Source organism: Sesamum indicum, linkage group LG5, assembly GCF_026168435.1.
Source record: "Sesamum indicum cultivar Baizhima isolate 11 linkage group LG5, ASM2616843v1, whole genome shotgun sequence".
Lineage (NCBI taxonomy): Eukaryota > Viridiplantae > Streptophyta > Magnoliopsida > Lamiales > Pedaliaceae > Sesamum > Sesamum indicum.
In genome coordinates this window covers 864,286-888,849 of record NC_142661.1, presented here as the reverse complement: position 1 = coordinate 888,849, position 24,564 = coordinate 864,286, and the positions used below count along the sequence as shown (strand labels likewise).

Here is a 24,564-nt window from a genome sequence, read left to right as displayed (position 1 = left end):
GCATGCAATTCAATAACCTGTGAACACAAACCAAAATTTAAAGAGTTGCTAAATTGAAGCAAGGAGAACAAGAAAGGGCGCCTCATGTCTTTTTAACTTCAAGGCTTATTCATAGACAACTGAATTTGTACGTGTTCAGGAGCCTTGATGGATGGAATATACAAACACATATACCATCCAAAAAGGCAGATTTATACACAAAATTTCTAGGCTGAAATATTAACTAATTATTTGACGATTGATCAACTCAAACATCAACAGGGGAACAAGAAAGAAAAAGGAGTTCTGAATTTATCCAGGTGTATCTTTCGGGCACCTGTAATCATCCAGAAATACTGCAATGTCCCGGACAAGAAAACTTATCTAAAAACTACGGTAGAACTGAAGTTTAGGTCGGCCCTAGAGTACTCTTACTCCTTCCACCTCGACAGAGTGAAACCTCTGTTGCTTTGCTCCACTTGATGATTTTCACCAACCTAGCTAGATGAAAGTTTCAACTATAACAGTTAGTGCATCTTTTCACGTTCCCTGGTGTTCTACAGTCTTTTCTCCAGGAATAAAGAAACACTTGAGTCATTTCCTCGTTCCACAATTCAGGAATTCTTCATCGCCAAGAACTTAAAGAATAGAGCCCCTTATCTAAAAGCAGATAGATAATGAACAAAAAGAGCCGTTTAACTGGTTACCTCAACAACCTCAGCTTCACCATCACTGTAATCTCCCCAATGCTTGGTTGTCTTTTCTTCAATGTCCAGGTTGCCACCATCAGGAAATGCTGGTGCTGTATCCATAGACTTTTCTCCATGTTCACAATGTAATTTCACATTGTCTTCCAACTGATCAGAATTGGTTTGTTCTGTATCGCCAGATTCTTGCTGGATGGTTTCCGATGCTTGTGAGGTATTAGCTGTCAGGTTGGTAGATGCTTCTTCCACACTCCCTTCTACAACTTCTTTTCCATCTTCATCGGCAACTTCAACATTCACAACCGAAGGAGACTCAATTGAATCCACTGGAAATCCACCTAGAGTGTCCGGCATAGTAGTCACAGACTGTTGGAAGCCATTTGGTGAAATAGGATATCCATCCAAGGAGAGAGTAATACCATTTGGTGGACCCATATAACCATTTGGAGCAACTGAATAGCCATTGGAAACCCATGGCTGGCCAGGTACAAACTCGGTGGCATGTGGGTTCATTATTCTTGGAGGGCTGAGGTGACTCTGATCCCCATTATGTTCACCATTGTGGAAAGCAGGCTTATTTCGTGAAAGCCGATTTCCAGATCTATTATAACCACCAGAGAGACGCGGTCCATATGGAACTCTAGCAGTAGCAGACTGATGTGGAGATCTACGAGCATGATTAACTGCAAGCATTGGTGCAATATTCACTGGTGGTGGCAGTAATCCTCCATGCTCCTTATAGCCAGGCACAGGAACGGAGCCAAATATTGGAAACGTGGTTGGATTAAATGGAGGTGCAGCCGCAGAGAGTTTCTTGCTTTGTTCCTTTCCGGTCTCAGTCTCACCTTTCTTTTCTGCCTCATTTGGTGAAACAGAGCCGCTTCCATTATCTTGTTTCTCTGCCTCATTTGGCAGTGAACCAACATCTTCACTGCTGTTAGATAAATGTGCATTCCCCGCTGTCACCTTTTCCTTCAAACTAGGACCATCTTGCTCCAGGAATTGAGCAGTTTTCTCTGCCGTATCGGCTGGAGGTGTGAGATCTGTCGAAGTAACTGCATATTGCATTTCCACTACTTCATTTTTAGAATTGATAGAATCTGAACCATGTGGAGAATCAGAATCCTCGAGCCCTGAAATTGATTCATTTCTACTGTCACCTTCCACGGATTCGATAACAGTATCATATCCAGTAACTTTCACAAATTCTGGTGAATTTTCATCCAATCCATTTGTAACTTTGTGTGTTTCCTTAATATCACATTTGATCTCATTACTACGATCAACAGGATTTTCTTCCTCCAACCTATTTTGAGTTTGATCTGCCTCACTATTATTCAATGTTGGTGATAGTGTTGCATCTGAGCCAATTGTCTCCTTGCGTAAATGGAGATTTTCCTCAGCAGAACTCTCTTTAGGCAACTGCTCTGCCACAGCCTTAACAATGGTACCAGGTGGAGCCAGAGCAACCTCCTTGTACGAGAAAAGTTTTCCAGCTGCCTGAACACTCACTGAACTAACAAGAGAAGCTTTAGCGACTTCATTAGAAGCTGGGCTAGCTGGTCCCGATCTCTCTTTCCCACTAGCTGGAACAGGAGAATTTGGCTTGGAACCCTTTACAATCTTCTTGGGAGCATGAGGAGCTGGTCCTGAGGAAGCTGGATTCTCATTCGAATTTGTTCTTGGAGAGGTGAAATTACCAGGTTTACCTCGATACTTTGATGGATGGGATGAATTCGGGAAGTTGGTGTTCAATTTTGCAAGAGTTGGTCTCCTCGAACCTGAGGGCTTACGGTTCGTTTGTGCACGTCCTTTTGGAAAAGCTTCTTGCCATCCTTCTTCAGAGATATCATCATTCACAAAGTCGTTCTTTTCATCCAACACTGCCTTGTCTACTAAAAATAGATCAGTATCTTTAGTGGAGTCCAGAAAGTTGGACTCAGATTTATTCTCCAGTCCAGATCTATTCTCTTTATCACTGGAGTTCTCTGCAACAGGTTCATTGACGGATAGGACCTCATCCTTATGATATCCGTCTGTCTCCGTCTCCCAATTAGGACCCATTTTTCCTTTAAGCTGTATATGTAAAGATGCTACTAAGGTGAGTAAGTTGATCTGCATTATGAAGAATCAGAAACAACAGATATGAACATGTTTTCAATATGTCAACCTTTGCACGAGCTTGTTTCTTTTGAGCATCTCTTGCTTTTATCTCTGCATCAGGAGTTATATAGTCCAACAGATCGGATACACTGGTTTTCAGAAACGACAAGAAAAGTGTAGAAGATTAGTGAAAATGCAACAAATATAACAAGAACCTAAATTACTCTTACAAATAATTTGACTACCCTAGTTGATTACAATGTCAAAAAACAAGGAGATGGCCGGAACTTCCAGTCCTTCGGTTCAATGGTGGTTCACATGCATTGATTTCACGAGTTTATTGTCACTGGTAATTCTTTTAGTACAAATCTTATCTGAATTCAATAAAAGAAGTTCCAATTATTTAAGGGCCATATTAGATCGAACGGATTTTGGCAGGCCTCAAACTGATTTACTCAACCAGAAGCGGTAAACGAGAGCTGGAACAGGAATATCACCTCAGATGGCCTTTGCTAGAGATGGAGGCATCTGGTTTTGGGGTGCCATTGCGTGCAGCTTCTTGCTGCTCCAGAGCTTTGGACTCAAAATATTCAAGCCATGCAGCCGCATCCTAAAAGGAGGCACATAAATAAGAATGAGAAAAGGATTATCCCCAAAATTTAGGCCCATTCTACAATGCAAAAGCATTTATTACCTGTGTGCGCAGATCATCTGGTCCCAGTTTAGCTTGCAGTATCTGAAGAGTGGTTTGTTCGTGCTGAACACTAAGGGAATATGCTTCCATCAATGACAGAGCAATTGCTATAGCATGGTAGCTTGCAGCAGTCTGACAAAGTACCAAAAACGCAAGATATGTGATATACTAAGATGGCCAGGAGATACTGGAAGCACAGAATGTTAGAAAACAATGCTCAGCCATATTGACATGCAGTGGTAAATATTTGCTTTAAGATAAGTGGATGCAATCTGCAAAAAGATGCAATTTCAAAACTCTAATTTGGTCAAATCTTGCTGTTATTAATTCCAGGTAGTTGTGCCCACAACTTATTGTAGACATTTTCTGTTTAATGTTGTGTAGCCTCCCGCTCTCTTTGAGCATTTGTGTGTGTAAGTTTATAGGTCAGTTATTGGTTTAGGGATTGTGAATGGAGATAACCAGGTTTTAGGCTTCCAAGACATGGATACACTGTTAACGTCCAGCAACATCTGTAAATTGATGTTCTAATGTTTCATGTCCACCAGTCCCCCAAACTTTTGCTCGAGGAGCAATTGGTGGAAATGTAGCAATCACCCTTTCACCAGCAATTTTCAGTGATAGAATAAACGAAAGCTCTGTTAAATGAAAAAGAGGATGCAACAGGATTTGGAATGAAAAATTAGACCCGAGAGAGAGAGAGAAAAGACTTACTTGTATATGATCAGCTCCAAGAAGTCTTTGGTTACACTTAAGAGCCTCATGGAGGTACCTAAGAGCAACATGGGCATTCCCCAGACCTTCTTCCATCATAGCTACGTTAATATAAGTGGCGGCAGTATTTGGATGAGAAGGTCCGCATGTTAGATGCAAGAGATACAGTGCACGGTTCACATACCTAAATACAAAATACAAAGCCAGCAATTCAGATGATGCTAAACAGTGCAACCCAAAAGATTAAACAACTCCAATGCAAAGATGTCTTAATGTAAACCAAACGATCTGGACATGCTATCCGTATGAACCATCTACTGGCAACAAACAACATAAAACTAGACATGATGTTTGCATTTGTCGACCTTAACAGTATTAATCAGATTTTTGGCTTTCTTCGATGTAGGAAGAATATTTGTTATTCGATACGTGGGTTGTTTCTGTTCCCTTTTCTTGGTTAATTAAGTCAATAGTTTCAGATTATCAGCTCATAGATGCACAAAACATGACATGTTAAGAGAGAAAACAGACATGCTCCTCAATAGTAGAAAACAGACAGAGAACATGTAAACATACTTTAAGGCCAGCTCTGTGTGCTGCAGCCGATAGTAGAAGACTGCTAAATCTCCATAGCTTTTCATTGTGTCTGGGTGATCAAGTCCGAGTTCTCTCTCATTGATGTCTAATGCTTTTTGCTGGTATATAGTTGCCTGCTCACATAGCAACGTATTAGATCAGGATATAAATAATCTACTAATTGGACACTGAATCGGTCGGTTCAGTGAAGCACAAAATTCTAATTCCGGATATTAGATTTTAATACCTGATTAAAGTCCCCAGTATGGTAGAGCACCACAGCCAACAGACTATATGCCCCTGCTGTCATTCGATGATAAGGACCACACACTGAAACCAGCTTTGAAAGTGCCTTCAAATTGGAAAGAATGTTCATCATTCTCCCGAGCGAAGTTGTAAATGTCGGTTGACAGTCATCAAACACAGGCTGGGGTGAAAGGGGCAGGTGGAAGTTGTTAATGGGCAAACCAACGAAGATTTACCTTTGTTCCATAAGTAACAGCATCCTCCAATTTGCCTTTATCCAAGGAGGTTTTAGACGATTCCAAAAGAGTGCGTCCATCCGCTGATGAGCAAGCAACGTGCTGTATGGAAGATAAAATGCTGTCAGAACTATCTCAAATCTAACCTGATTCCAATTAGTGAAAGGAATCACTAGAAGCATGCCTTATAAACTGGGACCATGCTGATTACATCTGACTTCTTAAAGGGCAAGGGGGAATCCATATCATAGTCCCTGGGCACGAGTTCAAGACCCACCTGGAACACAAGCATAGATTATATAAGACAGATAAACAGAGAGAAATTGTATCAAGTTTATATTCCTCTGAAAAGTCAACTTACTTTGTGGCAAAGCCCGCGAAGAATGGCAAACTTTCTGAGATCACGGCGAAATTCATCCTTCCACTGCCAACCAAACCTCTTGGACAGGAATTTCTCAATCCACTTCCATTTTAATTCATCGTCATGACTCTCATCTGCCTCACCTTTTTCAGTAGGTGGTGTCCCTAGCAACAGATTCAAACAGGAGGCAATTGATGACGCCATATTAGCAATATCATCCACTGCAGCAACAACAGCCTGCAAAATGTGCTTGTATGCTCGAACAACCATCTCGTGGATACAGAGGGACTGAACGTGAGGGAGCTTGTCCGCAAGTTCAACCTGATAGAGATGAGGAAAAACCAAGAGGAACTAAGTTTTAAGAAAGATGTATCTTAGGAACACCAAAAATGTAATGATATAAAAATTCCATACAAAAAGGAAAGTCCAGAAAAGCCAACTATATTAACTCATACATTGCCAGTACTACAATAGTCTCTCCCAAACACTGATCCTCCAAAAGCACTCATTTTCTGAGGCATTGGATGTTTATGATGTCCTACCTCAAGTATCCACATATCCAGGCCAGAGTATACGAATGCATGGAATATATACCAACGCAAAGTATTGTTTATACTTTTTAACTTGAAAACCCATATTTGAAAGCCAAATGGTTGAAAAAGTTAAACTGGATCAGTAAATGTAAGTTAACAAGTTAGACGAATAATCAGGATAAAGAAGGTTGGATTTGGAAGATGGTACAAAATTTAGGAATTACCACACGACCCAAGGAACGCATTTGCAATCCCCTGGTGTGCATGAAATCAGTCAGAGTCCTTCCATCAACTGGGGAAAGTTCAAGCGAGCCAAAATCAGCAACCTGTCAAAAGATTAAGAAGCAGCAATGAGACACCATCTAAAAGAGGATCATTGAAATGGTTAAGAGTAAACGTTAGCAATGGACTAACCAGTTTTGGAAGGGCAGTATCAGCATAGTATTTGTGTGCCATCTCAATCAACTCTTCAGGAGACTGAATGTAAATGGAAACAGAGGAATTGTATCTTAAGTTAATTTCCAATAATTAAATGTAAATGCATGGATCCCTAGTTACACTTATCACCTCTAGCAGATATGTCCTGATTATAGAATAACACGGCTTTGGAGTCGGAAAATATATTCATTACAAAAGCAGCAAGCTGACCTTAAGGTGAAGACCAGTTTCAGATTCTTTTAGGCGCAGATATGCTACTTCAGGAAGCAACTTTCTCCACATTATTTCCTTTTCCTCGTCTTGTTTCCCATCTTCCTTCTTGTTTACATCAGAACTATCATCACCAGACTGTTCCTTGTTCGAATCACTTTTACTACTTCGATCATCAGGCTTCTTTTTGAATTCCTTTAAAAGTCCGCCATTCTTTCCAAGACCCTTCACAGCTGGCTCAACTTTCGCTTCTTCATTCTTCTTGGACTCATTTTTCCCGGAAGCCTGATTTTGCAGATGTTGCACCCAACAGGCACCTAGCTCCCACCTAATGGACTTTGTTGGTTTAGATTCTTCTTCCTGAAGCCTCAGTAGGCTTTCACCCAGCACCTGCCTTACCAAAAGCCTACTGGTATTTGACTCTTCAACATCCACATTAAGGATTCTCTGTACCGGGCTAGATGATTGGGGTGTAGTTGACTTGTGCAACAGCATGCGCAAGCTAGAAATCCATATCAAATAACACAGTGACGAATTGTTCTGAGATATAATAATGTAGCAACAACATCACCTTACTAATAAATAGCGATATGCTACTATACAAACTTAGCATGTGCATGACACAAAGTCCTTAGGCAAGTAAAATTCTAGTATCTACAGCAAGTTTGATGTACCTATTCACATTCAAAGCGTTTGCTCCTCCATCGGGATGGTCTTCAATGTCAATGTCCTGAGGGATTGGAGTACCACCCGAATCCACCTCAGCTGAAACTTTCACAATGGCCGAATAACCGCAGTGTCTAACAACCACAACACCTAAAGTAGAAGTATCCTGTACAGAAAGATGATATGATCATGAAGGAATAATTATTTCAAAGATTATAAAGACCAGCTAGAAAATGAAAAACAGGATTGACAAGGTACAAGACAAACATGGACAGTAGCACTCTCATCTGCCGTTATGCCTTTCAGCAAATTTCTCTCAGTCAGCTGCTCCTCTGAAATTCCAAGAACCTTGCAGCCGTCATTTTTGCTATCCAACTTTGTGCTTGCATCTGGCATATCTTTTGTCACGCTAATAAGTAGATCTCCGACTCTTTCTTCATGTAAAATTGATGAATCAGAATTATTGGTATACTTCTGATTGTTTTCTACAAGATGCTTTATTGCACCAACTGCTTTAAAGACTGAAACGTCGACAAATAGACTGTGAAGGAGAAAAGCTTTTCTATCTCGTATCTGCCTCTCTTCTGCTGTTTTACATGGCATTGCTGCCAAAATCGAGAACTCCTTTGCCCACGGCCTGCAGTCATGCTTTTCCTCTCTTCCTTGTCCGCCTCCATTTCCTCCCCAGCTTTCATCTTCCACAGGAAGTGGAGGGAAGGTGGATGGGTTCTCAGCAACGACAGGTGGCACTAGCCAGGTGTTCGCTCGGAAACCATATGGAAGATTCCCAAACTGAAACAACATAGATGCCGTCATTCAGCCTGTTCCAGTATCTTCATAAGTATAAAGACAAATTACTCACTTTATTGTGCTCGATGAAAGCTTTCATGAGACCCTTGTATGCCTGAAAACAATTAACTTTGTAATTTAGCACAACTTTCAAAGAACGTGGTAGAAGAGAAGAAACATGGTCGTGTAGCAGGATTTGAACTGGAGAAGCAAGAAACAGGAAGATACAGGAGCACATTAGCATGTTACGTATACTTAAACAGAAAGAAGTAACGAAACAGAATCAGCCTTAACTTACAGAATCAAAGGCTCGGCTTATCTGCTGCAATAGGCAAACCAAGGAGTGACTTAAAAGAATCCGCTTTCCGGCAGGATAAAAACCTTTCCGAGATGCAACAATTGTAGTTGGCTTCCCACTGCAAATCCGTACCTAAATCCAAGTTTAAACAACAAAAAGTCATCCCGGAACCACAACATTTTACACAGTGACTGAATAAAGTACACCACTAACACACACATATGAGTGACAACAAAAGATTTACTGCCCGGGAGTTCAAGACACTAACATCAATTTGGAAAAAATCTTCATCTGTTTTATCCTCAAGGTACGGTCGGTTTGATCTCCTGATATCTGCAAAATTATACGAAGATTGATAACGGATAAAATAATCTTAGCCTTCAAAATCAACTAGTGACAATATCAAAAGCTCCAAGCATTGCCAATGATCAAAACAAGTTAACAGAGCTTCACACATCTATGATCAAATAAATTATAGTCTGAAATTTCCGGTATAGATTTCAAGAGACGTATAGAATATATTCTTCCATCCACCATTTTGCAAAAAACAATCAGATACACAAGAAAGCAACTCAGTAAGTATCAAAACAACATGACCGTACATTCATCATTTTATCAACTAAAATCTTTTTACTGGGTTTAAATATTCATTTTTTACCAAAGAAATATTAGAAGCACGAACCTGCATATAGATTTACAATTATTCTCAAACTAGAATAAAGTGCTCTAAATTCTCATTTTCTTGATAATCACATGGTATCCAAAAAATGCCCATAGATTACATCCATGCTCAACTTATGAGCCTAGCTACCAAAATATGCACCGTATACGTATACATATATACGAAGAATCGAAAAATACTCCTGTTTGTTTATTTTTTCATTTGCAGTTTTTGAAACAGTAACTAAAGTGAAAACATATTTGTTTATACGTATTCTCATTGAAATATATTGAGTACAATATAAAAGACAATCTCGTTAACTAATCCAAACATTTCTCATTTTCACACGAAAACCTATACGAAATTGAAAACACATATTTTCCGCAAACTAACATGCTTATCATTGAATCATAACAATAAATTCTGGTACTAAAGTTCAAACATAATATACATATTCCTATTACAGTCAATGAATTCTTCTCCACCTTAATGAGAATTTTTAAATCTTCCATTTTTACTTGAAACTTCATAGGAAATAATAGGATATGAATATGATATGAATCTCATTAATCTATGATGTCACTTGTTGTTCAAACGAGAATATCTATACTATGTTTTGTGTGGTGTTCAAGATGTACAATGGGTCGGGCTGAGGTAACCCAATCCAGGATCGGATTGAACCAATAATAAAATGGGTTGGTTCGGCCCAGGCCTACTTAGGATCGGGCCGGTCACAGAAATCAATACCTGAGATAGCCCAGCCTAGGGGCCCAGGACCACCTATGCCGGGCTGGTTGGGCCCTTTCTTTAAGTTCATTATATATTTTTTTATATATAAATTTTCATATGATTTAATTTGTTATGTATTTATTTCAAAAGACAATTATAAATTTAATTAATTGTTTACAAGAAAACCTCAATATCATTAAAAAAAATTAAACAAGCACATTTGGGCCTGATGCGGGCCTAGTCTGGGCTTCAACTGGGCCGATCCACAAGCTGAGCCTGAGTTTGAAAATGGGCCCACTTAAAGGCCCGGGACTGCCCCAAGACTGGTCGTGAATAGTAGTGGGCCAATCCTGGGCCGGGCCTTTTCTGATCCATTATGATCCTAGGCCAACCCAGCCCATTGTGCACCTTGATGTGGGATAACTTACAATGGCCTCTCCTTAGGTTTGTGATTTAAAAATGCTCTCTCATTGTTTGAAAAATCACAAATACCCTTGAAATTAAAATACCCTAACAAATACAGCTTGTTAGAATATTTGTAATTTCATTAAATAACGATGAGTATTATAATTAAGACAAAGCCAGAAGAGTCCTTCTACGTTACAGTAATGAAATATGTATAGATCAAAATACCCTCAAACATAGTTTTACATAAATAAATATATTTTTAATTGCTTGATATTAATAACATCTCTTCATGCCTATTTAGACTTAATAAATATTGCTTAGAAAAGTATACTTTTTTATCAGTTATTTACTTTTATTTTATTTTTCTCAATTATTAATTATATAAATATAATAAAAATTTAACTCGAGCGCTTCAAGAACTAAGTATATATGAAATACCCGCACAAACACACATTTTAAGGTGCACTCAGAGGATCAATGATCAACAAGATGAGTATGAGACCCTTACATTGAATTGGAGGAGTAAGGTGGGAGAATGAGAAGAAATCGTAGAACTGCCCGAGCCTCGGCGGCGGGCACATCATCGCCGCAGCAGCGTCCCCTTTATCCGCCGTGTCTGTTCCGGAAGCGCCGGTAGGGGATGCGGGAACCTCCGCTTTCGCTGGCTTGAGCTTCGGAACTCCGCCATTGTTTCCGCCGGCCTTTTTGTCGGCCGCTTTGGGCTTCGGTGAGGAATCCGAAGCCGCACACTCCGAATCGGTGGGCGATGCAGTTGAACCGGGTTCTTTCGGGCCAGAGTCCTTGGCCCCGGTCCGCCCATTTTTGGGAGTTGAAGATGAACCGCCAAATGACGTGGTGCACGCGACTATGTCTAAGAGCCGTCTAATGTGAGCCACAGCTTGCCCTTCCGTGTACTCCTCTGCAGCCAATGATGAGAAATTTTCAGTTTCACCTCTGTATTTTCAATACTTTGCAGTTTTGCCTCTATATCTTTTATAATTAAAATAAATTACAATGAGCTCGTTGAAATTTTATAAAATTTCAAATACTTTTTTGTTATTTAAAAAATTATAAATATTTTTTTAATATTTTGATAAAATTATATAATCATTGAATGAAGGTCTGAAATTATAAAAAAATATATATAAAATTAAAATTTTAAAATGTTTATCGATTCAGTTCCTAAATTTTTTTTAATAAATAAAATTATAATTCATAGTTCAAAATGACATTTTGATCTGTTTCTTACGAAAAATAGATGAAAACTTAATGAAAATTAATGAATTTAACGAATTTAAGATTAGGGACGTATTAATAATTTTTTAAATGATGAATAAGTATTTATAATTATATTAAATTTTAGAAAAGCTCGTTATAATTTATCTTATAATTAATTTAGCTACCCTTCAAAAAATGCTTTTTTAATTTTCACCCAGCTTGAAAGGGGATAATTAGGTAATATCCTCTCATAAAAGCTTGTAGTATAATTATGGGTATATATGTCAATTATTCTTTTTTATCTAACATTATTAATTTAATTGATATTGGAAAACTCAATTTGTGAGGTGAATTAATAAATGAAAATTAGGTACTGCAATTTTATTTGATTTTTTTTAAATATAAATTTTTGCATCGATGTAATATTTAATTCTTATTATGAAAATGAAAATACTCTACATCTTATCATTATTTTTAGATAATTCAAGAATCGCGTAAAAAATGCCCGGTACTACCACTAAAAATACATAATTTTTTTTTTTACTACAGTTAATTATTATAGTCAAAAGAAAAAAATTCATGGCGAATACAAATCAATCATGGCTTCGCAACGGCAATTAGACATTATTTCTGCAAGTGCAGCCAAAATCATGGCAAAACGTTTTGGCTACGGCTAAAAATCATTGCGAATATTAATTAACCATGATAAAAAATTAAAATTTTACTTTGATTTTGTTTAATTGTGATTAAAGATATTAATTTACCACGTTTTTTAAACAACAGTCATTGTTAATATAGCAAAAATTTAAATTTTTTTGTAGTGTATAATGTATAAATATATATTGGGAATATTGTAATTTTGTAATATTATTTTACTCCTAAACTAATAAAACGCAACATTTACCCTCTTGAGTTCATTAATTGGACGAAATTACCCTCAAGTCATATGTATTTATGCAACTCCTAATGTATTTCGAGTACTTTTAAATTAACATCAAATTATTCTTTGACTAGAAGAAAAATCATATTTTAATTATATTATAGAAAAAAATAATTCATAATTTAAATAGTTCAAATTAAAATAAAATATATCAGAGATATATAACAAATACCAAAGATAAAGAAAAAATATTTCATTGACTATTTAATCTTAAAAAAATCATCTTTAAAAACAAACAAATAATTATATCTCAATTAACCTAAAAATATATTTTTTAAAAAAATAAATATCGAGAAGTATTTATTTAATTATATTAAAAATACTACTTATTTAAATTATATATTTACTATTTTAATTTAAAGAAAATTAAGAACAACTTTAAAATGCAAATTGCATAAGTTACTATACTTCAAAATATATTTAAATAATTAAGAATGCTTTGATGTTTAAAATATGGTGTAAAATAATAAACAATTCTTGTGCATCATATATGTATAAAATATAAGGATAATTTTATTTAAAAATTATATTTGTTAATTTAAGGGGATAAATAATAATTTTAAAATAGTTGAAAGAGGTAAAATATATTTAATCCCATTATTTAAAATATTTTCAAGAATGTCGGGCCCATCAAATATTACGTAGGATTTTTTTCAGAGAAAAATACCTTGAATAATTGTGAGATGGTAGGGCTTGAGAGAAACGATCTCCACCGAGTCTTTCAACCTTGGCCCCCGAACCTGATACAGACGGTTGAGATTCCATGATTATAAGATCATGAATTTAAATTTTATTAATATGGAGAGATTAATTTACATTAATAGTAATTGTTTATTCACTATAATGATGGTTGTTGGTCGATTATAAATATTTTATATTAAGAATATATATATTAATTCTTGGTAATTGAAATTAATGGCTTAATTTAAAAGTTTATTTACAACCTATTTTATTTAATTTGGCTTCATCATAAAGATGTACATATATAATGTTTAATGAATTGGAAAAAGATTCTCCAAAATTTAGTTTTTGAATTTATAATCACTAAATAAAATTTTAAAATTAGTAAATCCTAAATTCAACTATAAAAATAAACAACAAAGGAAAAATAAAACAAAATTGATAATTCCTAAATCGACGAAACACGTAATGAATCGACAAAAAAATATTTGTAAAATTATCAATATATATAATTATTAATATTTACATAAGGACAATATAGCGATAATTTATTGCTGCAATTTAATTAACACAGTATAAAAAATATCAAAACAATTAACTAAATATATATATATATATACATGTTTAAAAATATTTTGTTCATGTAAAGTCAATGGACGATAAATAATAGGGTAAATTACATCGATACTATTAAATTAATTACACAAACGCCCTCAAATTCTTTATATAATTGCAAAAATATCCCATGAGATGATAGTTATAATTACAAGTATACTCTTTAATCATAGATAAAAATGTACAAATACACCGGTTGAGTAAATTTATATCAACACCCTTTCAAGAACCGTATTTATAATTTTATAAAGACAGAGAGTGTTTGTGTAATTAGACGTATTTTAGGAATTTTCAGAAAAGATTAACGAAGTTTTGATTCCTTTACGGTCGTGGCTATAAAATAAAATAAAAAAGAGATGAAATAATTATTTAAATATTACTATCAATTATTTTAATATTTGGCTGAAGTGAAAATGTGTGTGTAATTTTTTTAAAATAAAAAAAATAATTTTTTAATAATTCCAAAAAAGTATTTCTATATAATAATCCAATAAAAAAATCACCTCATGAGACAAAGAGTAGTTGGTGAAGTGGCAAGTCTCAACGTGGACAGCCAAAAGTTTCCTCACATCCAAGATCCTGTCCGTTGATATTCCCTGCAAAATAAAAGAAATATTTTAATCAAGATATAGAAAAAATATTTAATAAACAAAGAATTTAAATTAAAAATAAAGATATAAATTAATTAATTTAATAAATACACGATAAATATAATACGCTTAATCAAAAGTCGAACACTTTTACGAAAAAATAAATAAATCAAAATATCTTATTATATTTTTCAAAATAAATTTATTTTGAAAACAAGAAATGTAACTACACATTTTTATTTAAAAAATCAAATAATTAATTACTTAATTTATTACAAATTAATAATAACTTTTTATATGAAAGTTTTTATGATTTTTTTACGTTATTTTATCAAAATGTATTCTTTTTCAATTGAGAAAAATAATTTAAGTTAAGACAAAAATGTAAATAAAAAAAAATATTTTTATTACAAATTTATATATAACGAAAGGACAATCTTGTCCAAATATTTAGTACCAGACATATAAGTGTTACATTTGTTAATTTAGGACGACGAATGCTACCTCAAAATAGTTGAGGACGACAAACTGTAGTTAACTCTACTTATTTTGAGATTATATAATTATTACGTAGAATTTTATTGTAAATTTATTTTTCAGATATTTTTTTTTTGCATATATATATATACATTATGCTTCGGGTCAATTGATTTTTTCGGATCAGTTCAATCAGTTGAACTGATAAGCGAATTGTCCCGTAAAATTATCTGATCCAATTCTCGATTCGAGTTTCAAAATATTGACTATACATGCACTAATTATTTATACACAACATATGTAATTAATACCATTTTGATTTTATTTTAGAATGCATAAATACTTCAAAAAATCACGAATCTCGCTTCCTGTTGAACACTGTGTCGAACATGATATGCCTCGATACTGTGTTTGATACGTCAAATGGTGAAACGATCTATATATCGATGAGACTCCTAAAATAAATACTTTGCCCGACAAAATATTCATTGATAAAAATGCTTTTAAATAATTTATTTTTTTTAATCAATTAACCCTCTTAAATAATTTTCCATTCATGTATATTCAATATTAATTTATTTCGTCAATTTTAACTAATTATTTATTTCATCTTCACCTTTTTTATTTAAATAAAAAAATATAATAAAATTTAAATTATGCACACACATCGAATGTACTTCTCCCATTAGCATATATTTCAGGATAAATAATATTTTGCCATCTGAATATCCATTTTCATACTTTATCATTTAAATATTTTGAAATATTTAAGACATTTAATCATGATAAGAATATTCATTTAACTAAGTGTTCATGACCCCTTCCATCATAAATTTAATCACCTCATTCAACACACTCTCATTTATTATTTTTATTTTTTAATTCTCCTCACTTTTGACCTCTTATATGATATCTATATATATGCTAATATAAAAAGAAAAAGAATCCCATATATATAAATAACGATTAATGATATTGTCGTACTAATTTTTTATAAATTATAAAAATGCCCTTGAATTAATAAGATAATTAATTTATTCAATTTTCTAAATTGTACATTAACTAATAAATTAATTTTTTCTTTTATTTTTTAATGTATTGATTTTTATATTTTTCTCTTATTTATAATATATTTTAAAGCCTTAAAAATTATTTATTATATGCACGATGGAACGACGTGTCATGACAGCTAGTATATATATATATATATATATATATTCATCTGTGATTCTGATTTGCAACTCACATCTCATCTTACGTGGGAACGAACGTAAGAATTAAATCCCTCCCAATAATTGCGACTTGAAGATTTCGAACTTTTACTCATTGATAAAAATCCGTCTTAAATTCAAGCGCTAAATGCTCGTTATGCTCGACTCTGTTTCTTTTTTGCTGTAATCTATACTATATATAATTGAAAAGGAGTGAATTGGTGTCTCAATTATTTTGGTATGTGAATTTTAATATTTAATTTAATTTATTATTAACTTCCCACTCTATCATTATCTTTCAATCGTTATTCTTTTTTTTTTTAAAAAAAATCATTCATTTTCTGTCACTATCTTTTATAAATTTAATACTAACTTATTATTTTAATATACTTTATCAAATAATAAATATTTTATTTAAAATGATATTTTTAAAAGTTCCATACACAGAATGTTCCACAAATCATTAGTACGAATAAATCGCGATACGTATACGTACAAGTATAGTTGACTAATGAGCATAATTTTTTATTTATGAAAATCAAAAAAATTCCTTTACCGTATAAGTTACAGTACATGTGCCATACATGCACTTTATTATATATTATCCAAGTCAAATGTATGTATAATTATATATTACACGTGAAATTAACGTAACCACGAGATAATTATACCATATAATTTATTAGATTAAATTAATTAAACTTTCAATATATCGCGGCGTAATATTATTTAAAATTAAGAAAATTGTTATTGTTAATTTTTCGAATTTTTTCAAATAATATAGTTTTGAAGAACAGCAACAAAATGTAACGTTCACGTAACACTAAATATTAAATAATAAAATTACAAATACGTACCTTGAGCGTCACTTGTGAGTCTTGGGGAATTTCTACTGTTATTTCGATTACCGTAGGTAGAACTGTGAAAGTGTAAAAAAAAAAAAAAGAAAAAAAGAAAAATATTATCAACTATACGAATTTTGTCGACTAATATTTGTGGTCGTAAAATGAAAACCTACATCAACTGTGGCATAGTGTATACACTTCCAACTAGCAATGAGAAGATAAGGGAGTGTTTGGATTGTCTTTAAAATTTGGAGATTTTGAAAATGCGAAAAAAGTTGATTGGATGACTGTATGCAGAATGTGTTTGGATGGAATGGTAGGAAAACTAAGACGTGTTTGGGTTTCTTGAATTCTTTCTATTTGAAGCAAAACCAATTGCTAGAAATAAGAATAGTAAGAAGTTCATCAAGAAAACATGAGAGTGAGGAAGAAGAAGGAGTGTATATATGTAAGACGGAACGAACCTTTCTCTTCTTTCTTCTTCTTCTCGCCTTTGGCTTTATGGGGTTTAGTCTTTCCCGTTTTGGGAGCCATATTCTCCGACGTTATTAAAATTCAAACTCTTTGTTAAATCTCTTCCAAACAGCACCTTGCAATCCAATCCGAACACCCACAAGCTCACCACCGTGACAGACTAAAAATGAATAAAAACTTGGTGCAAAACGAACATTAAGGACACGAAAACGAGCGAAAATATTTCGATACATTCACATATGTATGTATATATATATGTGGAAATAATGATAAGTAAGAGTAGTGTAGAAGAATAAAGAGTTAGTAAAGGAAGAGAAGTGAAGGAGGTGGAGAAGAGAGTGTGTGTTGTAAAGTTTATTTATGAAATATATGAGAAGGATATTGAAAAAGAGAGGTGGATAGGATAAGGTAACACACATCCCACAAGTTAATCATATATATTTGTACTAACTCTCCAGAGAATGTAAGGCTGGGCAATTTGGGACCTCTCATTTTTGCCTTCCTTCTCTCATTATCTCTCTCTCTCTCTATACATATATATATATATACATACACATATATTAGCAGTTGAAATGTCCGCTACAAGAAAATGCATTATTCCCGACAATGGCTATGGTTTAAAGATTATGGTACTGTTTATCACGGTAAAAACAAAATTAAGACGAAGACCAAAACTAATATTGATTAACTTCAAATTTATATATGTATAATTAAAAAAAAATTAAGTAAATAACATATTTATGGAAGAAGCAAGTATAATTAGGGGTATTTTAGGTAAATTATGTTTTACCAACTATGATAGTTACTAATTGGCAGCAGTAAGTACACATTCGATGTGCGCGTATAGTTTATTTTTTTTATTATATTAATTAATTCAATGAAATGAAATAAATATAAAATAAATAATTTATCAAAACTACTTAGATATTTTAATTTTACCTGTGTATAAGTAGAAAATTACCGACAAAATGGAATGATATATATATATATTTGAAGGGTATTTTAGTCCTTACGTATTTTATGAATCAGAGTTGATTATTCTTACAGCCTCACATTTAATAAATATTGTAGATAAATTGTATAGATATACATACATACGTACATATCTCATTTCTTGCAATTTCATGTGTTAGTAAAAGTATTGGGACTAGAAAGAGCTAAAAGCAGTAAAAATCGTTATAAAAAAGTCTGGTTGTTTTATCTAATTTGGGTCGTAGGTCGTCAGTTATCTCGCGTCTTCGTAAATGTTTGAAACCTGAGAAAAGACAACATATTAGCTTGTTGGGAGGTTTCTAGCTAACACCTTCCTATACTTAAGGTAGTGAAGGTGTTTGAGATAGAGGAAGCAATCTAAATGAGAACTCAAAGCGATCTAATTCGAGTTTTTAGTATCATAAATGTCTTCCCTCACATGAGCTGTAGATTAGGTATTTATAATGCCTGAATGAGTCTACCTACTTGTCTGAAGGGGTCCACTGGCATTGTACCACGTGTCAGGATCCTATCTAGTAGATCAGACAAATTAACGGTCCCCAACAATGGATTCTTTGAGTCGAATCGTTGAAGCAGGTCGGGTCGCTACTCCACCCGAATCTATAGGTTCTTTGAGCCGGGTCGTTGGAGCAGGTCGGGCAGCTATCTATGGCTTCTCTGAGCTCGGTCGCAGATCGAGAGGGCGCAAATTTTAAGCATAACTCTGTAATATGTACCAACTTTTAGGGATATTTTTGTCATTTTTTAAGTAGGTGTGATATATCCCTATCAATAGAATCGAGGGATAATTATACCTTCCTCTCTTAAGGTTTGGTGTAGTTATACTTAAATTTTTCGTAGTTTGAAAAATTACATCCAACATCTTTGAGATTTGCTTCCAACGAACAAATAATTCCATTCATTAGCCAAAATTCACCAATTTGCTGATATTAACAAAAAAAAAAAAAAAAAAAAAACTGAATAAAAATTGATATTTATCCTCGATTGACTTATTACTGACTTATTGCAGGTCAAACAATTTTTTTCGGACTAAATTAAACTAACCTTATACCGGTGAAAATATACCTTCTCATATGCATTAACGCTTAAATACGAGGGTAATTTGATTATAAAAAGATTTATCCAACCTATAACAAGCCAGTAAAAAGTAAATTGGGGGTAAATATAAATTTTTTTTCGACTTTTTTGTTAATATATATCAGCAAATTCAGTGTATTTTGCAAACGGAAAGACTTATTTGTTATATGGAAACAAATTTTACGAATAGTGCAACATATGAAAAAGTATATTCAATCATATTATAAAGTAAGTACGAACAAACACAAACTTGGTTGAATCTAAAAATGAGTGAAATTTTTTGGGGGAAAAATCATATGGTATTAATTATACAAATTTAAATAGAATAAAGAAAACATTTTTTTTTAAGTTTTATTTGATTTCAACATAAAATTTAAATTGCATTACTAACTAATTTATTTAAAAATCTAACCTAGTGATCTTTTGGATGAAGATAAAATATCATACACTTATCATAATTTATATAAAAAAATAATTTTTTTTACTTGTCAAAATAAAATTAAAAAATACTATCTAAATAGACGTAAACATGGCAATAGCCTCTACTTTTATGGTGAGAATAAGTTGTAAGTTAAGCGGCAGTAAAAATTAGAAATATATAAAATCAAAAGATTGGGAAAGAATTGGAGTTTTTGTGTTTGAAAAAAAATAATTTAAATATTATATTTTTAGCAATACGTTGCAAGAATTGATAAGAATCTGCTTATAATTTTTAACTTAAATCAACTTAATTTAAATAATTTAAAAATAAAACAATAAACTAAAAATATTATTTTAAACTTATTTTGAACAATGAGAGATATAATAATTTTTTATCAATCTATACTATTATAAAGAAAATAGGTATTACAGACATAAAATGGTGGTTTTGACGTCATTGCGCCAATGTGATTACGAAAATACCCTGATAAGATAACTAACTTATTCAATTTTTTATGTTCTACATTAACTTAACTATTCAATTAACATATTTTATTTTTATTTATAATATATTTTAAAACGTGAAAGATTATTTATTATATGTATACAGGAATAGTTTGCTACGACGGCTAGTATTATTATAAATAAAAGGTGTTATAAACAAAAAGTGACGATTTTGATGCCGTTGTACCAATTTTATCTTATTCAAAAGAATGCCCTGATAAGATAAGTAATTTACTCAACTTTTCAAATTTTATATTAATTTTACTATCAAATTAATATATTTTATTATTTTTTATAATATATTTTATATTATAAAATATTATTTATTATATAGATATAAAAATAACGTGTTATAACGACTAATAATATAAAATAGAAACTGCTGAAAAAAAGAAAAAGAAGTGTATGGTGAGGGAAAATTGAAACAGCTTCATGTGACAATAAATTTTCACAGTAATGCAAGTACAAAAAGAAGTTTAATATTATAAAAAAAAACTATTGAAAAAAATATAAGTAAAAGAAAACTCTATAATATTTTTCTATTTTATATTTTTTATGTTGTCTGAACTCCTTTTTTTTTTTTAAAAAAATTATATTGATTATTATTTCTTATAATTATAAATTTAAATATTTTACTAACTATAAATAATACTGAATGAGATTTTCGCTGATGAGGTTTATTTATACTCAGAATATTAAGTACTAGTAAATAAATTATTGAATATACATTAACTTATGCCGTTGCATTTATTTCAGTTGTCATGGCAACCGTACGACATGGATTCAGACCGCATTATGGCTTATGCGGCTGAATTTAACCCTAAGCATTGAACATCAACATGTCTTTTGATTTTCTACGTCATTGTGGAAATGCATCATACTGAGCGGTTCCTTCTTTAATTTGGGATGAGGCAAAATATTTCAAAAATGCCAGATACTCAAGACAGGATGATATGAGCCTGCGTCAAATATCCCGTAGAGTGTGTGCGGTCATAGATTGGGGCTTACAACACATACTTATTTCACAGAATCTTATTCTGCATATGTAGATCTTCATCTTGGCCTTGACATTAATCAACTATACGGACCAGGGTACAACGTTTTATCAATTTTATTTCCATAATTGAGTGCATATCGTAATTATGTGGAGGCTAGTTCTGCAACAACATCAAGTCGATTGCACATTAATGCCAATGATGAGATAATGAACAAAATGAGTCAATACAGAATGTGGTGAGGAAATAAGAAGATTTCGGCGCCAACGCCACCGGCGCCATTGTGGGACGGACGGTAACTTTTAACATTTGTATGTAATTATCGTAATATTTCTAACAGTTTAATTATGTCTTTTTACTAATAAATTTTTAAATTTACTATTAATTATAATTAATAAATTATTTAAATTAATAATTATAAAAAATAATAATAACTCTAACTTTAAAAAAAAAGCTGCGGACAGCCTCCGCGACTTCATAAGAAAAGTAACTTTTTTTTTTTTGTGGATGACCATATTTGTGTTAATAGTTTTCTTTTAGTTATATTTTTGTTAATTTTTTTGTGATATTAAAATAAATAAACCAACTATAATAGATTAAAATTACAATAAATTAAGTAATACGTCACATCAATATAATAAAAAATTAACTAAATTCAATAAATTTATGATGGACATATCTACATGTTCGATTGGATTTAAACTCAAAATTTCAAACTTATTTATAAAATTTCAACCTTAATCAATAGGGTAAGATATTATGGTTGGAGAAGTACCTTCTCAAAGCTTGTCTTTCACGACATTAATGTTTTCTGATGTACATAACATTCTTCAAATGTGCAATTCCTGTCCCTTCAAAAGTGCAAGTTTTCGAACATATAACAACGTTAATTACTTGATACACATTTCTTTGTCCAATAAAGTTGATGCAGAAGAAACACGAGGATATGTATTTTTGCTCATATGGGAGGGCAAATTAGTCATTTAAAGGAAGTAAAATATTGTCCATTTAATTTATATGTTGGCAGAAATTAGAGATAAATAAGAAGTGATAAGGTAAGTCAACAAGTTGTTGGTCAATTCTTCTAAGGGACAGCTCAGTGGTTTGGGCTCAAGATTTCATACCGGAAGTCTTGAATTCAAATTTGAGTGGGTGCATAAGCATGTGGGATGACTTCGTCTCCAATCACGCAAGACATACCTTCAACATTATGATCATTGGTCAATTATAAAGGTACTTATAAATTACCCATCAATGCAGTCCTCACATTGGTAAAGGGAATCGAACCCACAATCATATAATTGAAAGTGGCCTGTCATATATGTTGGTAGTAAGAAGTGATAAGGTAAGACATCTAGTTGTTGGTCAAGTCCCTTAGGATACAGCGCAACAACTCGTGCTTAAAATTTTATACAGGAGGTCTTGAATTCAAATTTGGGTGGATATGTAAATGTAAGCGATGACTTCGTCTCCAATTACTCGAGACATACCTTCAACATTATGACATAGGTCGCTTATAAAGGTACTTATAAATTACCCATCGTTGTAGCCCTAAGCGACAACCCAACGGCTTGGCTCAAGATTTTCCACTTCAAACTCGGGTGAGTGCGTGAGTGGAGGGGGGAGGGTGTGCGTAAAAAAAATGCCATTCGTCAAACTGTAAGAGTGTTTGGACCCTAAGACGATTCTTGAAAATGAGCTAAAATTCGAAACTCTAGAGGGTTAAATAATTTTATGATTAACAAAAAATAAGACACCTATAATAAAAAAAAAAAAAAAAACGAAGTAGTTCCATCTCTAACGTGGGATAAAAACACTTACAAAGAAGTGATTGCACAAACACAAATTAAATTATCATTTTTTTAAAATAAAAAATTATCTAAAGAATTGGGGAAAAGTATTATTTTAGTCCGCTAAGTATGTCAAATTTTAATTTTAGTTCGATAACTATGTCCATTTTTGTTTAGGTCCAGTAACTTACGAAATTGCTTACTTTTAGTCCTCTGTCAGATTTTCGGACAATTTTACCCATATGAGTATATATGGATTAAAACTGTCTTTCAAAAATTACATAGGGGTAAAATTGTCTGAAAAGCTGACAAAGGACTAAAAGTAAGCAATTTCGTAAGTTATTGAATCTAAATAAAAATGGACAGAGTTATCGAACTAAAATTAAAATTAGGCATACTTAACGGACTAAAATAATACTTTTCCCAAAGAATTGCACTTCTCAGTAAGTGTTTTTTTTCTTTTTTTTTTCTGAAGGAAAGAGATAAGAAAAAGTATTGCAGCAGACAAATGTAAGGACTCTTATCTGCATTTTCACGAGTGGCTATCACTACTTTATGGGTTTATTTCACAAAAATACAAGAATTGTTATATTGCATTATTTCCTACCTCGTAACCTCATTTCAAGTTGGACTACATTTTTATTTTATTTTAAATATGATTACATATTTATTTTATTTAATTATACCTATCATATGCATAAATATAATATTATTTTGTTTTTGAAGAAAGATTTGATAAACACGAAATGTATATATTAAATGAAATAAAAGATGTAATAAAATTATTATTATTATTATTATTATTATTATTATTATTATTATTATTCAAATTTCGAGGATACAATGATCATTCTCATTGATGCAGTCTTGGAACTAAATTTCACACCACTTCCTAAGATGGTATTAGTTATTCAGATATAACAGTAATTAATATAGGGGTTTGATTTTATATCGGGCCCTCATACAACAAAGTAAATACTGTATTAATCTATATTAATTTCCTTACAGATTTATACATCAAAGTAAACAGGACCATAAAGTATTTAAAAATATCAAATTTGTAAATTAGATAAAATGTACACAACCCTAAGAATTTCAAGATTTCAAATCAAACATAGAAAATTTAAGACTAAAATCCATTTTACCATGGCGATTTCACGAAATAGTTAAAAATTTTCATGTATTTTAAAAATAGGCAAAAGTATTTTTTCTTTTTTCTAAACCTTGCACGAAACCCCTCATTTTGTTAGGAGAACTCGCGCCTAAAGTGCGATTTGGGATTATTTATGACAAGTTTTGACCCCTTTTTGGTCTTTAATTGACTAAAATGCCATTATGATGCGAATAAAATGAACATAGTCAAATTCACTCGTTTTAACATTGCTT

At 32.6% G+C, this 24,564-nt stretch overlaps 1 protein-coding gene across 2 annotated transcripts; it reads right to left on the bottom strand.

Moving 5' to 3' along the window:
• Nucleotides 1-65: 65 nt before the first annotated feature.
• LOC105162893 (Tetratricopeptide repeat (TPR)-like superfamily protein) lies at nucleotides 66-17,792 on the bottom strand. Of its 2 annotated transcripts, XM_011081060.3 has the most exons (23): nucleotides 17,390-17,792; nucleotides 16,938-16,999; nucleotides 14,306-14,398; nucleotides 13,174-13,246; nucleotides 10,857-11,267; nucleotides 8,819-8,883; nucleotides 8,551-8,682; nucleotides 8,326-8,367; nucleotides 7,731-8,255; nucleotides 7,472-7,629; nucleotides 6,798-7,299; nucleotides 6,564-6,626; nucleotides 6,374-6,475; nucleotides 5,617-5,937; nucleotides 5,440-5,532; nucleotides 5,256-5,357; nucleotides 5,021-5,125; nucleotides 4,774-4,907; nucleotides 4,198-4,381; nucleotides 3,484-3,615; nucleotides 3,287-3,399; nucleotides 2,857-2,938; nucleotides 66-2,762 (listed from the first exon to the last, which is right to left on the bottom strand). In XM_011081060.3, the coding sequence occupies exons 1-23, from the start codon at nucleotides 17,457-17,459 to the stop codon at nucleotides 675-677; spliced, it is 5,652 nt and encodes a 1,883-aa protein (XP_011079362.1). In that variant the 5' UTR covers nucleotides 17,460-17,792; the 3' UTR covers nucleotides 66-674. The 2 variants fall into 2 exon arrangements, with proteins under 2 accessions (XP_011079362.1, XP_088736569.1); XM_088880443.1 differs by lacking the exons at nucleotides 8,819-8,883; nucleotides 10,857-11,267; nucleotides 13,174-13,246; ... (1 more) ...; nucleotides 16,938-16,999; nucleotides 17,390-17,792 and having other exon boundaries at nucleotides 8,326-8,453.
• Nucleotides 17,793-24,564: the final 6,772 nt, after the last annotated feature.